This window comes from Schistocerca nitens, chromosome 6 (assembly GCF_023898315.1).
Source record: "Schistocerca nitens isolate TAMUIC-IGC-003100 chromosome 6, iqSchNite1.1, whole genome shotgun sequence".
In the NCBI taxonomy this organism is placed as follows: Eukaryota; Metazoa; Arthropoda; class Insecta; order Orthoptera; family Acrididae; genus Schistocerca; species Schistocerca nitens.
The window spans coordinates 335,444,451-335,460,418 of NC_064619.1; the positions used below are offsets into that span (position 1 = coordinate 335,444,451).

The 15,968-nt window shown below is 43.4% G+C and overlaps 2 protein-coding genes across 2 annotated transcripts; both read left to right on the top strand.

Moving 5' to 3' along the window:
- The first annotated feature begins 209 nt into the window (after positions 1–209).
- LOC126262618 (cytochrome P450 6k1-like) lies at positions 210–15,496 on the top strand. Its single transcript, XM_049959374.1, has 4 exons — positions 210–1,105; positions 4,635–4,860; positions 9,323–9,574; positions 15,035–15,496. The coding sequence occupies exons 2-4, from the start codon at positions 4,785–4,787 to the stop codon at positions 15,205–15,207; spliced, it is 501 nt and encodes a 166-aa protein (XP_049815331.1). The 5' UTR covers positions 210–1,105; positions 4,635–4,784; the 3' UTR covers positions 15,208–15,496.
- On the top strand, positions 382–1,116 carry LOC126263350 (cytochrome P450 6A1-like). Its single transcript, XM_049960439.1, has one exon. It carries the CDS (start codon positions 382–384, stop codon positions 1,114–1,116), a length of 735 nt encoding a protein of 244 aa, XP_049816396.1.
- Positions 15,497–15,968: the final 472 nt, after the last annotated feature.

Genomic DNA, 15,968 nt, shown 5'->3' on the forward strand with positions numbered 1-15,968 from the left:
TTGTACGCTAAACTGCAGTGCAATCACTAATATTCTATAGGTAGCGATAGCCAACGTCGCTCATTCCGTCAGTGAGTTGCAGTCAGCTTTCCTGTTGTTACAGAAGTGTGCCAAACAAGGGGCTTAACAACGCAGCATAGCATATAAGGAGTTACTCGTATATGTTGTGACACTAATGTTCTATTCTTTCTTTTTGTTTCTATAGGAATCAAAATGGCCATCTTCTTCGATTCTTGGGTGACCGAAATGTTGGCTCTCTTGTCAACGGTTTTCGCGATACTTTACGTCACATTTAAAATCAGTTACACACACTGGAAGAAGAAAGGGCTGCCGTATTTGGAGCCGTCTTTCCCGCTTGGAAATGCATGGAACACGGCACTAATGAGGAAAAACATTGGCGAGGATCTGCGGGACGTCTATTTTGAAGCAGAAGGCAAAGATGTCGTCGGTATTTACTCATTACACAACCCTATTCTCGTTGTGCGGGATCCAGAGCTGATCAAAACGATCTTTGTGAAAGATTTTAACTATTTTCCCGATCGGGGTGTTTATGTGGACGAGAAGACAGACCCACTGTCAGCACACCTCTTCTTCCAATCAGGAGCCAAGTGGAAGTCATCGCGCCAGAAGCTGTCCCCCACGTTCACGTCTGGAAAAATGCGCGCCATGTTCGGCATAGTGCGCGACTGTGCACGCACTCTGGTTGACGTCACACCTGTGGGCAGCGTTGTGGAAGTCCGTGAGATGCTTGCCCGCTACTCCACTGACGCCATCGCTTCCTGCGCCTTCGGCATCGATGTAGACAGCCAGCACAACCCCAACGCTGAGTTCCGACAGTGGGGACGGCGCTTCTTCGAGCCTTCGTTGCGTACCTTCCTGTCTTTGGGTGTGGCACTCGCTAATCCCAAACTGCGCACCCTGTTACCTATACCCCTCGTTCAAAAGGACATCGCAGAGTACTTCACACAGATCGTCAAGGACACAGTCAGACACCGAGAGGGAACAGGAGTCATTAGGAAGGACTTCATACAGTTGATGGTTCAGTTGAAGAACAACGGACACATCGATGACAGCTTTTCAGTCTCTGGGCATAAGAATTCTCAACGTAAGTCTTGAAAATTGTTTTTAAAAATTTAAATATATAATTAGCACATCGTCCAGACTATCGTCCTTAAACACTTCTGCATTAAGATACCATTATTCCTCTCGCCTCCGCAAGAGATGCAATAAAGATATCACTTAATGCCATGGTACTTAATGTCGTTGATTACCACACACCAAATGCCAAATTCATTCATCTAAAACTGTGATGATTGTCACTCTAGGTATAGAAGTTGTAAGCTAAAATAATTTAATCGCATATCACTCTCTAAAAAATGACAATAGTTTGGGGTAGTAACAGTTTCTGAAAGCTGATAGTCTACCAGTAATTCATACGTTACGTTACGTTTATATTGTCATCTGCATCATAACTGGTACATCCTCTGTTTGAATCGTTAACAGTACCGTTTACATGACGAAGCATTGGACAACAATTTGACATCTCCCTGCTGCTCCATCGCAGCCCCACCTATGATGGTGAACTATCGACTGGCTGAACACTGAGAACCCAGTTGCACCACTCGCTGGAGAGGTCGTTCACTCTCAGCCCCTGCATTGTGGATGCCAGGAGGTGGAGATATATGTAGTGCACATAGGAATTACTATCACTGTGTGATCCAGCGACTGGCGCCATCCTATTTTTAGATGAAATTAAAACGGTTTTTGTATCAGTTGTTTTGATTATAAATATGACACGGAAAGTGATAGCAATGAGCTGATATGGCATACAGCTTTGTGTTTGTATTACTAATGTAAAGGGTTAATCTACATTTGTCGAAAAGGCAGTAGACACACCTGACCTTCATATAAACGAGACAACGTAGTATGTTTAAAAGAAGTGAGCAAGAAAGAAGCTCCCAGGTAGATGTCATTTTCCTTGACTTCTGGAAGGCGTTCGATACAGTTCCGCACTGTCGCTTGATAAACAAAGTAAGAGCATACGGAATATCAGACCAGCTGTGTGGCTGGATTGAAGAGTTTTTAGCAAACAGAACACAGCATGTTGTTGTCAATGGAGAGACGTCTACAGATGTTAAAGTAACCTCTGGCGTGCCAAGAGGGGAGTGTTATGGGACCATTGCTTTTCACAATATATATAAATGACCTAGTAGATAGTATCGGAAGTTCCATGCGACTTTTCGCAGATGATGCTGTAGTATACAGAGAAGTTGCAGCATTAGAAAATTGCAGCGAAATGCAGGAAGATCTACAGCGGATAGGCACTTGGTGCAGGGAGTGGCAACTGACCCTTAACATAGACAAATGTAATGTATTGCGAATACATAGAAAGAAGGATCCTTTATTGTATGTTTATATGATAGCAGAACAAACACTGGTAGCATTTACTTCTGTAAAATCTCTGGGGGTATGCTTACGGAACGAATTGAAGTGGAATGATCATATAAAATTAATTGTTGGTAAGGCGGGTACCAGGTTGAGATTCATTGGGAGAGTGCTTAGAAAATGTAGTCCATCAACAAAGAAGGTGGGTTACAAAACACTCGTTCGACCTATACTTGGGTATTGCTCATCAGTGTGCGATCCGTACCAGGTCGGGTTGACAGAGGAGATAGAGAAGAACCAATGAAGAGCGGTGCGTTTCGTCACAGGGTTATTTGGTTAGCGTGATAGTGTTACGGAGATGTTTAGCAAACTCAAGTGGCAGACTGTGCAAGAGAGGCGCTCTGCATCGCGGTGTAGCTTGCTGTCCAGGTTTCAAGAGGGTGCATTTCTGGATGAGGTAGCGAATATATCGATTCCCCCTACTTATACCTCCCGAGGAGATCACGAATGTAAAATTAGAGAGATTCGAGCGCGCATGGAGGCTTACCGGCAGTCGTTCTTCCCGCGAACCATACGTGACTGGAACAGGAAAGGGAGGTAATGACAGTGGTACGTAAAGTGCCCTCCGCCACACACCGTTGGGTGGCTTGCGGAGTATAAATGTAGATGTAGATGTAGATGTAAATTGTTTTCTTCATACCTCTTCATTAGGGAAGGTGTGTATTATATTTTGAGAATCGACGTATAGCTCACCATTTGAGATCTTGAGCGCTATTTAAATTTTTTACTGATATCTTATTAAGAGAGACAGCAAACGCAAGGAAGTGATGAAGAATATCATACATAGGCCGTTTTAAAAATTTCTTTATTGCTACGGGAGACAGTAATTGTCGAAACTATAAAAACAGGTTATATACGTCTAACATTAAATAAAAACTTGTTGAGATACAGATCATTCTATTCTACTGTAGCCATCTGTCCGTTGAAACTACAGAAGATGCCAAAGTGCTCACTGTTAACTCTTCCCACCCTTCAGCCATCTTTTACGAAGAATCACGAACTTGCGCTAGCTCACGTGACAGTCCTTGGATTCACTCACACGTTTGAGACAGATGCTCCTGTAACATGTCTGGTTTTCGATGGTTGTGAAGCACACCAATGCCTTTAAATGTGCCCATAATTAGAAAACGAAGCGGTTAAGAGCAGGTGAGGTGGGAGACCGTGATAATGTACATTCTCGAGCAATACATTACTCATTAAACGATTGTGTTATGTAATGTCGTACGAAGAGTGTGAAATGTGGTAGTGCCCCATCGTGCGCAACATTCGTTGTCTTTTTGCAAGGCTAACGATCTCCACTAACGTGTGATAGAGATTCACATCTCGAATAAATTAAATAAAACTTTTACTATGCCTTCTAACACTGTGGCTCTGTTAGGCTGTCACCCACAGCTGTTTACATGGCCCAAATGGCTCTGAGCACTATGGGACTTAACTTCTGAGGTTATCGGTCCCCTCGTACTTAAACCTAACTAACCTAAGGACATCACACACATCCATGCCCGAGGCAGGATTCGAACCTGCGACTGTAGCGGTCGCGCAGTTCGATACTGTAGCGCCTAGAACCGCTCGGCCACTCAGGCCGGCCACAGCTGCTGCTCACACAGTGAAATTATAGTGAATCTGCTGCTTCGCTTCCATGAAACCTTGCCTAATTGCACCTCCCCACACACAGCTACCATGATAATATTCAGTCACTGTCCGAACTGTAAACTGGCTGTGACCAACACCACCATCACCGTCAGAGGAGCAAGTACAGAGGCAAACACAACCAGTAATAAATTAGCAACGAACATCATCCACGACACAATTATTGGTTTCCAGACGTATTTTTATATGGTTTTTGTTTTTTAGTTTTCACCAACATCGCCTCCGGTAACAATTTGTAAGACACTCCGTTTTAAACATGCAGTATAAATCAGCATGTATTTTCTTTAAGCCTGTGTACTACTTTCTCCATATTACGCATTTAGTATGTGTCAGAGTCAAGGTTTCTGCAGTTATTGTTGATATTTCACTTCTTTATAATGAAAGTGCATCTTGAAGGAGAACCTTCCCCCAGTCGACAACAATCAGAGATAAATTTTTAGAGTGTATTTTTCCATGAATCACTGTAAGATGATAATTAATCAATCTCATTTGTCTTACAACGCAGCTGACTGCATACAAACATATTTTATCCTTGGCAGAAGAGAACGGGATCCTGACGACCAAGGAGATGGCAGCACAGGCGTGGGGGTTCTTCCTCGGTGGGTTCGAAACTTCCTCCAGCACTTCTGTACGAGCTCGCTAGACACCCGGATATTCAGAAGAAACTACAAGAAGAAATAGACGACGTGATGAAGAAGACAAAAGGTGATGTGACGTATGAAGACATAATGACCCAGATGCCATACCTGGAAAAGGTGGTGAACGGTACGTTGTACGATTTTGATTTTTTCGTGTATTACAGTAATTAAATTTCGATGCTGAATACATGAAGAGCCATTAAGGGGGAGAACGGAGTTTCCTAACAATATATCAAACACATAGTTGTCTATTTGTCCGCCGTTTGGGTAGTTAATGGTATCCATATACAACAATGTGAAGCGTCAGTGCAAACCTGTACCACAAGTAAAGCTCAAATATTCTCAGGAATGAAGAAGACCACAGTTCACTAATCCCTACTTGAAACATCATCGTAAGCTACCCTTACAAGCCGCATTTTTGTACCTACAAGTCTAAGATAGCTTCCGGTATACCTTTATCACTACGCGATTTTGTACTCTCTATACAAATACACAGACACACTCACACACACACACACACACACACACACACACACACACACGTATGTAAACACACACCCCATACACACAAACACACACACACACATACATACACACACACACAAAGAAATAAACAGAAACAGAACCTAGAGAAGGGGCTTAGATATGCCCTTTTTATTTGTTGATTCATTCAGAACTGTATGTTTGCAGTTGTTTTTCCAAAAAACACCTTATACCCTCATGCTATCAACCACAGAGTATAATAAGGTTTACTCTAAGAGCAAGTGAAGAGCTCGCCAAAATATGTTAATCACATTATTATAATTCCAAGAAGATCTTTTACGGAACTTTAATCTAACTTGTTATTAATTATCCATGAGCAAGAAACACTTATTGCATATTTTTAGGAATAGAGTTGTTTATTTTGGTATAGAAAATAAAATTGTCGGATTTATGAATCCTTTTACTCTGGTTTTGCACATAAATGATCAGAAAATAACAAGCAGAAAAATGCTCCTAATGGAGCACAAAAATGCAAGTATGTTCCTGTTTGTTTAAAAGACGGACTGAAAAGTGAGCTTCCGACAGTCTTATTCTATCTTCCTAAGCACCTTTAAAAACTTTCCAAAAATTTTGGCATACGAACATATTCATGCTGTTCTAATGTTCAACTCACCTCAAACTCCCAGAAGCTCTCCTACCTCTAATTAACTCACACCCACTAGTCCATCACTGTTGTCTCTGTTACCCATCCACTCACAGTTGCTCTTTCTCACTCACTTATTCATCCCAACTCATTGTCAATATCTCTTTGTTTCTCCTGTATCAAAATTACAGCCACTTCTTCTTCTGTCTTACTACTGAAGTCTCCTCTCTCTGCCACTGTCTCCCTCTTGCTCTCTCTTACTCCTACTATCTCATTCCTATTGTTGCTGTCTCTTCTCACCGTCAATATCTATCTGTTCCTCGTCGTCAGTGTCATATATTCTCTCTCTTAATCACTTGCTCCCACCCAATTCATCTTCCTCTTTCTCTTCATTCCTTCACTCAGGTACTTTCTCCGTTACTCTTTTCCTAGAATTGTTCCGTCACTGTCACTGTCCCCCCCCCCCTCCCCTCTCTCTCTCTCTCTCTCTCTCTCTCTCTTGCTCTCTCTCTCTCTCTCTCTGATAATGCAATAGTCGCCTTCGCTCTTTCTATAACACAAATAACACAGATACTGTCTACTAATACTTACAGTATTTATTACTTTTCCGTCTCTTTACCATTACCACTGTCTTCTTTTCTCTCAGCATAAGAAAATGGGAGTATGTTTGCATGCCGAACATTTTGGAAATTTTTTTAAAGGTGCCGAGGAAGGTAGAACGAGGCAGCTGGTATGCCACATTTAAGTCAGCCTTTGAAATAAACAGGAACATATTCACATTACTATGTGCTCCACAAGGAGCATTTTTCAGCTGGTTCCCTTCTTTCCCCTGCTGCAGCAGGAGCATGTTAGTCATAAGAAACGAAATGTACTGGTCAGTAAAATTTAGACAGTCTACTTATGTGAAGCTGAAATAATACAAAACTTATTTTATACCTCAGTCGGATTTTACATGCAAAATGTTTACAGGTACGTCTGTAGTACAACATAGGGTTTCCAGATGATAAAGGAGACACTTTGCAGCATGTTTATCAGTGCTACGTCACTTTGTAAGCCACGTTTTCATCTCACAACCGATTTTAGATGCGTGTTTGACATGTGCAAGTAGGGTAATTTTGAACCTCTGTACCTCGGAAACGGATAAAGATATGAAGAAAATTTTCAAGGCTGTTCAGGACCATGATCTTACGAATCCGTTGTAAAAATTAGAGCCCTTTGGTGTGCATAGCCGTCTCGGAATCCACGGCAGCGTTTTCGGCACCAAAAATATAAGTTTTCGGGGGTTTCTCGATAACACATAAAGGGGTCTGAAAACGGGGAGATGGCTCTTCTAGACAGATGCATAGAGAACACACCGTTAACATTTCAGCAATTTCCTATGGTTATTTATTATTTAGATTTCGCATCACACCGTATTTTTCGTGTAGAAGAAGGGTAAATCTGAACATTAGTATCTTGGAAACGGATAAACATATTTTACAAAATTTTCTTGATATCGGGGTCTTAGGAATGTTTTTAAAATTTCAGCTATTTTCTCTGCGTTACCGTCTTCGAATCCTCGGCTGGGATTTGGTCAGCTGGTGACGGCGAAAATATAGTAAAAAAACCCTGTTTGTGACGTTTCCCGAGGAAATGCACATGAACTTCCCATCAAGTTCACCGTAGACCGCCTCAAATACAAAAAGAAACAACAGACGTGCTCCATTTGCCTAAGTAGGAGAAAGTATGTCACATTCACCTTTGACCTTGTACTGTAGGATAGTGACACTGAGACGAACGTCCTGTTGGTTATACGAATGATCCCTATTCCTATTTTTTTATCACCAATAAGATCCCTGTCACATGCATACCTTTATAAAAGTGTGTGTATAGATGTTACAAGCAAGACTATACCTCTGTTTGCATGATTACACTGCAACTCAAGCTTACATATCTGGGAAAGGGCGCTTCGAATCACAGCGCGTGGGAAAAACGAACTCTTAAAACTTTCTGTGCGAGCTCTGATATTTCTTACTTGATTACGACGATAATTTTCCCTATGCAGGCTGGAGATGATACAAAATATTCATATTCAGAGGAGAAAGCTGTTGATTGAAATTTCGTGAAAAAGTCTCGCTGCAACGAAACACTCCTCTGTTTTGCTCATCGACACCCGAAATCGCTTACCATATCCATGACGCTCTCCCCCTGTTTCGCGATAATACAAAACCAGATGCATTTCTTTGGACTTTTTAGATCTTCTCCGTCAATCCTGTCTGGTAAGAGTGCCACGCTGCACAACAATATTGTAGCAGGGGATGGACAAACGTAGTGCACACAGACTCTTTAATAGACCTGTTGCACCCCCTAAGTGTTCTGCCAGTTAAACACAGCCTTTGGGTTCATTGCCCACAGCATTATCTGTGTCACCTTTGCAATTTAAGTTGTTCGTAATTGTAATTTCGAAATATGTAGTTGAATTGGAGGCCTTTAAATTTGTGTGATTTAATGTGTACCGAAATATCACGAATTTGCTTTTGTATGCATGTGGTTGAACTCACACGTTTACTTCTTCAGTGACAATTGCCACTTATCGCTCCATACAGATATACATCTATATCATCTTTCATTTATTTTTGATCTTGTGATGACTATACTGTAGATAAATGACAACATCGTCTGCAAACAATTTAACGGGGATGCTCAGCTTGTCTCCAAAACTGTTTCTACAGATCAGACTAGTCAACATTTTTTACCTACCACCCACTTTTGTAATTATGTCAGTAGTAAAATTCTCTAACCGTCCACCGGTTCCACAACAATGGTCGTTTATAACTTAGGAAAGTAATTTTAATTCATAAAAGTTGTAAAGCAGAGTTACAACAAGTGAAAGGATGTAATAATAATTAGTTACCAAAAACTTGACGTCAAAATTTTATGAAAATCTGATGAAAATATTTTTAAAATTCCTACCACCTTCCGTCCGACATGGAAGCTGAAATGCCCACTAGTGCCCTTTAGGGACCACGTTGAGTACCACTGACACAGACGGTCGTATTTCCTCTTACAAGCACAATGAATTTCGTTTGAATGTCAAATGGCCCCAGTGCTGCTGATGATTCTCCTATGTCCCAGCAGTCTTCCCTCCCATTCCCCTCCATGTAATAACGTTCGAACTACCTAGGACTATCAAAATCTCACCCCTTCCGCGTATTTTATCAACTTCTCTAGTTCTACATATATTCCCTCTATTTTCTCGTCATCGGCTTGTGATGTGGGTATGGAAATCTGTATGATGATGGTGGATGTTGCCTCATTTCGAAACCTCAGAAAAATAATTCCGTCACTTTATCACTCATAGCATCCCACCCTTATACCAGCTATACAAGACTGCTGTCCATTAGATTTAAGACCTTACGCGTAGTGCCACTGTAGAATAATAATTAAGATATCTACGTTGAGATGTGTCTTTTTTTTTTTTCAGAAACCCTTCGTCTGTACCCTCCAGCTACAATTCTGAATCGCGAGGTGGCGAAGGATTATAAACTGCCAGGATATGACTGTGTGTTGGAGACAGGAACTAAGGTGATCATTCCAGTCATGGGACTCCATCATGACAAGAAGTTCTTTCAAAGTCCTGATAAATTCGACCCGGAGCACTTCTCTGAGGAGCAGGTGGCATCCAGACATGCCTACAGCTTTCTGCCTTTCGGCGAAGGGCCACGCATCTGCATTGGTGAGTCATTTCTACTTTCATATTTATTGATTCTTTTTAATTGTTACAAAATTCTTATGAATATCTTTACACGTCCAGTGTAACCGAGATATAAGTATTGCAATAAGATTTCTTACTATGTTTAATGCCCGCACTAAACAATCAACAGCTGGCGCCACTCACGAATTTCAAATAAATTCAGAAATGGGAGTACTTGAGGTAAATATACTTAGTTCATTGGAGGTAAGTGTGAATCACAAGAACTCTCAATCATGTAGGATGATAGTACACTGCTTTTACGCACGGAGGTACAATAAATCAGCAACTACATAAAAAAAGCTCCCTCAGGTCGTGTTGTTATGTTGCCATTTTCTTTCTATGCCCATGCTGTTCTTTGTCTCTTTTTCTTTTGTCCCATAGTAGGCTCCTGAAGATAGGATCGTATTTTTGAAAAAGTTTCTATCTTTCAAATATTTAATGCATTTTTCTCTAGAATGAAAATATTTCATTTTTCTTGTCTTCTTATTGAATAATGAAGTTTTTTTGTTGATAGTCTGTAAACTTGGTGGACCACTAAGACATTTCGGAAGGTTATCTGTGGCCATAATGGCGAGAGTAATGTGTCAGTTCGTACACGAGATGACAATAGTCAGAAAGTACCTGCATCATATATACGCCTAGATGTGTCGTTAATGTGTGTCGAGGTTTCATGGGTAAAAGTGCAGCTTCCAAAGCTTTGTGGAGGACGGTGAGTAACTGATAACATAGGAGTGCACAGGTTAGGTTTGCAAGGCTGTTGGGTGTACATTTTGAAGCACCTGAGCATTCACTACGAGAGTTATCCCATTGATAAGATGCACCACACACTCTGATTGAGCCACACATCACGGAGGCTAGTCGTGGAAAGTATTTATTTATTTATGCTCCTCCAGTATCTGCATTAACCATGCACAGCACTTCGCTAGGCAATGAAAGCATATTAATTTTTGCCGGCCGGAGTGGCCGAGCGGTTCTAGGCGCTACAGTCTCGAACCGCGCGACCGCTACGGTCGCAGGTTCGAATTCTGCCTCGGGCATGGATGTGTGTTATGTCCTTAGGTTAGTTAGGTTTACGCAGTTCTAGGGAACTGATGACCTTAGAAGTTAAGTCCCATAGTGCTCAGAGTCATTTGAATCATATTCTTTTTTTTTTTAAAGAAAACACCCCTAACGTTCCGATGTTTTGACTCTTAGGGCAGTGCACTTTATCCAACGATTTTCTAGTGAAAAGGTTTGATCCCTGAAGTGCGATTGTTGAAGATTTACAAACACATGTCTTTCGCTGCCGTACCCTCTATCTGGGATTAAAAACATATTCTCACAAAGAGCTTTAGAAGTGGAAAAAATAGGTGAGTACACTAGAGATGTAACACGAGTTCATACTGGGGAAAGGAAGGAAAGAATTATCAAATTGATAGTCCTTTGCAAAGGAACCATCCTGGCACCCACCTTAAGCGAGGAAACCATAAATCTGAGAGGGAGGGGATTCAACTGCCACCTTCCATAATGTGTGTCCAGTGTTTTACCACGGTAGTACCTCACTCTGTAGCTGTGGATACATATGGACACCAGTGTTCTAGCACTATGGTATGTCGCACACCGTACAGCTACAGAGCCATGTGGAGTCCAATGTTTCATCTCTGAAGGCCCTGACTCTGTGTGTAGGTTTGAAATGGTTTAAAGGGCTCCAAGCACTATGGGACTTAACATCTGAGGTCATCAGTCCCAGAGACTTAGAACTATTTAAACCTAACTAACCTAAGGACATCACACACATCCATGCCCGAGGCAGCATTCGAACCTGCGACCGTAGCGGTTGCGCGGTTCCAGACTGAAGAGCCTAGAGCCTCTCGGCCACAGCGGCCGGCATAGGTTTGAAGACAGGTGGAATACCACACTGGTAGCTCACTCAGTGTGTAGTGTGGTGGCATGTGGAACTTAATGTTCCATCATTGCATACATCACTTGTCGTGTAGATGTATAGATGGTAGATTCCGCTGTACTACACTTGTGGTGATTCAGTTGGTGTGCAGGTGTGTAGACAGGTGCGTCACAGTGTTCTACCATTGCAGTAATTCATACAGTGTGTAGGTGTGGAGTCAGGCGAAATTCAGTGTTCTAGCGCTATGGTACATCACTTGGTGTGTAGGTGTGGTGATTGGTAAAATCGAGTTTTCGGCCACTATAGTACACTCCTGGAAATGGAAAAAAGAACACATTGACACCGGTGTGTCAGACCAACCATACTTGCTCCGGACACTGCGAGAGGGCTGTACAAGCAATGATCACACTCACGGCACAGCGGACACACCAGGAACCGCGGTGTTGGCCGTCGAATGGCGCTAGCTGCGCAGCATTTGTGCACCGCCGCCGTCAGTGTCAGCCAGTTTGCCGTGGCATACGGAGCTCCATCGCAGTCTTTAACACTGGTAGCATGCCGCGACAGCGTGGACGTGAACCGTATGTGCAGTTGACGGACTTTGAGCGAGGGTGTATAGTGGGCATGCGGGAGGCCGGGTGGACGTACCGCCGAATTGCTCAACACGTGGGGCGTGAGGTCTCCACAGTACATCGATGTTGTCGCCAGTGGTCGGCGGAAGGTGCACGTGTCCGTCGACCTGGGACCGGACCGCAGCGACGCACGGATGCACGCCAAGACCGTAGGATCCTATGCAGTGCCGTAGGGGACCGCACCGCCACTTCCCAGCAAATTAGGGACACTGTTGCTCCTGGGGTATCGGCGAGGACCATTCGCAACCGTCTCCATGAAGCTGGGCTACGGTCCCGCACACCGTTAGGCCGTCTTCCGCTCACGCCCCAACATCGTGCAGCCCGCCTCCAGTGGTGTCGCGACAGGCGTGAATGGAGGGACGAATGGAGACGTGTCGTCTTCAGCGATGAGAGTCGCTTCTGCCTTGGTGCCAATGATGGTCGTATGCGTGTTTGGCGCCGTGCAGGTGAGCGCCACAATCAGGACTGCATATGACCGAGGCACACAGGGCCAACACCCGGCATCATGGTGCGGGGAGCGATCTCCTACACTGGCCGTACACCACTGGTGATCGTCGAGGGGACACTGAATAGTGCACGGTACATCCAAACCGTCATCGAACCCATCGTTCTACCATTCCTAGACCGGCAAGGGAACTTGCTGTTCCAACAGGACAATGCACGTCCGCATGTATCCCGTGCCACCCAACGTGCTCTAGAAGGTGTAAGTCAACTACCCTGGCCAGCAAGATCTCCGGATCTGTCCCCCATTGAGCATGTTTGGGACTGGATGAAGCGTCGTCTCACGCGGTCTGCACGTCCAGCACGAACGCTGGTCCAACTGAGGCGCCAGGTGGAAATGGCATGGCAAGCCGTTCCACAGGACTACATCCAGCATCTCTACGATCGTCTCCATGGGAGAATAGCAGCCTGCATTGCTGCGAAAGGAGGATATACACTGTACTAGTGCCGACATTGTGCATGCTCTGTTGCCTGTGTCTATGTGCCTGTGGTTCTGTCAGTGTGATCATGTGATGTATCTGACCCCAGGAATGTGTCAATAAAGTTTCCCCTTCCTGGGACAATGAATTCACGGTGTTCTTATTTCAATTTCCAGGAGTGTAGTTCTCTCGATGTGTGGGTTTGGAGACAGGTAGAATCCAGTGGTCCATCACTGTGGTACGTCACTCATTGTGTGGTACGTCACTCATTGTGTGGAGAGAGGTGGAATCCAACATTTTACCATTGTGCTAATTCAGTTGGTGTGTAGGTGAGTAGACAGGTGAAACAGAGTGTTCTACTACTAAGGTACTTCACTCAGTGTGTTGATTTGAAGACAAGTATAATCAATGTTGCACCACAGTGGAAGCTCCCTCGCTGTGTATGTGTGTAGACAGATGGAAACCATTGTTGAACCGCTACAGTACCTCACTTGCTGTGTAGGTGCAGAGGATGGTGCAATGCAGTGTTCTGCATCTGCGATTCGTCACTTGGGATGTAGGCCTGCAGACAGGTGAAATCCAGTGTTCCATTACTGGAGTACCTCACACGGGATGCAGGTGTGGAGACAGGTGGAATCCAGTTTTACACCTCTTCCATACCTCATTTGGTGTTTAAATTTGGAGCCAGGTGGAATCCAGTGTTTAGCGCTGCGGTACCTCACTTAGCCTGTAAGGGTGTAGACTGGTGGAATCCAGTGCTCATTCACTTGATATCTCACTCAGTGTACGGTTGTGGAGACAAGTGAAATCTGTTGTCCTACCACTGCAGTAAGTCTTTTGGTGTGTAGATGTGTAGAGAGGTGGAATCCAGGGTTCTGTCATTATGTTCTTTCATGACGTGCGTTGGTGCGGAGAAAGGGGGTATCCAGTATTCTAACACTGTGCTACGTCAGTGTATAGGGGTGGGTACAAATGGAATCCAATATTCTGCCAATGTTGTATATCATTTGGTGTGTTGGTGTGTACACGGGTGGAATCTAGTGTTCTAACATAACTTGGTACGGAGTAATGGAGACGACTGATAGCTGAAAGCTATTATTTACAAGCAATGGAAATACTCAATTTAAATGGCTGTAGTGGTTGTAACTGCATCGAACTCGTATTCAGCCTTCAAATACCACAGAAACCACATGATGAAATGTATAGCAAATTTTAATACGAAAATCACCTCCTCTGTAGTACTAAGGTAATTGGCAAATGAAAACATTAAACACCACACCTCCTAGGCCTGACGGATTTCAAACGCTAAGCCTCTCTTAGGGTCTCCACATCGCTGCCATTCAATTACGGCAAAAAGTCGTCGGATGTGGTTCTGAGTTGCGTGAAAACTTAAAATGCATTCCTTATGAAACTATGTTGTCAAATCGTGGACTTTATTATCTTTTTTTCTTACAAAATGTCGGTCGAAAGTTTGAGACAGAGAACTCTTCTTACAAAATACCGTAACTCGTTGTTTGCAAGAGGTCGAAAGCGCACTTTGCTGCACATTCTCTCTCTCTCTGCCTTGTGTGTGTTTCTCCCTGCGACCATTCCGTCGTGTGGGTTCCATTTTTTTTTTCAAGATTTTAAGAATTTAATTTTTTCTTTAATTCTTGATCGGAGATGCTTCATGACGCTTGAGACAGTTAAACGTAGGAGGGAATTCACGTGGGCCATAAACCCTTGAATGATATTAACTTTGTTCTGTGACCTACAGTACTTAACTATTTGTGTATCCGGTATTCTGAGGTGAAGATTGGGGAACAGCCCACAATTCGAGTACACGAGCGTAGAAACTCGTCTAACCGCACTTAGGCTATGCTATGTATCAAAATAGTCGTCTCACAGTTTTATGTGGGATATTGAGTGGAATGAATTTTTTGATTCATTATTTCGAAATTTCAAGACTGATAACACGTAACATTATTTTTCGCACCACCAATGAAGTGATGGCTCCTTTATTTTGTTGCAGGCATGCGTTTTGGCTTGATGCAAATGAAGACGGCGATAGTACATCTGCTGTCAAAATTTGTCGTACTGCCTGTGGACGACAAGCCGCTGCGGATGGATCCGAGCTTCCCAGGGCTTACACCAATCGGCGGTATGAATTTGAGGTTCGAGCGGCGACAAGAGCGTGCGTGCTGAAGACCTGCAGCTGCAGTGGAAAACTCTGTGGAAATGTCTGCACACACTGTGTTCACATCTGCTGACAAGTGGATCCAACATTAGGCCTCTTCTATGATGGAACACTAGCACCATCTAATTAATCAGACTGTTGTTTAAGACTGTGGAAGCGTGCAGTTTTCTACTGATACTACCGTTCTAACAACAGGTGCCAATCTTTTGTTCTGTATTTTGTTGGATGTTCATTGAGATTGATATCACTGTCAAATGGAATAATTGCTCATTTAACTATAAAAATGTTTCATGGTAATGCGTGCCATTTAGTTACCTTGTTGCTTCTGTGTGTCATCGAGAAGAGTTGAAGACCATTCCTCACATGAAACTTGGTCCAATTAGCTGCCTACTGTATATCTATTCTGTTGTTTGAAATATAAACACGTTCGGTAAGTTTCCTGTTTGCCTACCGTTGTGAACATGAATATTGATCATGTGATACCTTTTATCTTCTTGTGCTTCCACAGCTGATTAATACGAAATTTAAGAAAACCATCATAGCTGTGGCTCAGTGGCTAGCACACTGGACTCGCATTCGGGAGGACGACGGTTCAATCCCACGTCCGGCCATCCTGATTTAGGTTACCCGTGATTTCCCTAAATCGCTTCAGGCAAATGCCGGGATGGTTCCTTTGAAAGGGCACGGCCGACTTTCTTCCCCGTCCTTCCCTAATCCGATGAGATCCATGACCTAGCTGTCTGGTCTCCTTCCCCAAAACAACCTCAAC

Coding starts and splice junctions, on each gene's coding strand:
- LOC126263350 (XM_049960439.1), top strand. CDS start 382: ATGAGGAAAAACATTGGCGAGGATCTGCGGGACGTCTATTTTGAAGCA.
- LOC126262618 (XM_049959374.1), top strand. CDS start 4,785: ATGAAGAAGACAAAAGGTGATGTGACGTATGAAGACATAATGACCCAG. Junction 4,861..9,322: donor CCTGGAAAAGGTGGTGAACG/GTACGTTGTACG, acceptor TTTTTTTTTCAG/AAACCCTTCGTCTGTACCCT. Junction 9,575..15,034: donor AGGGCCACGCATCTGCATTG/GTGAGTCATTTC, acceptor ATTTTGTTGCAG/GCATGCGTTTTGGCTTGATG.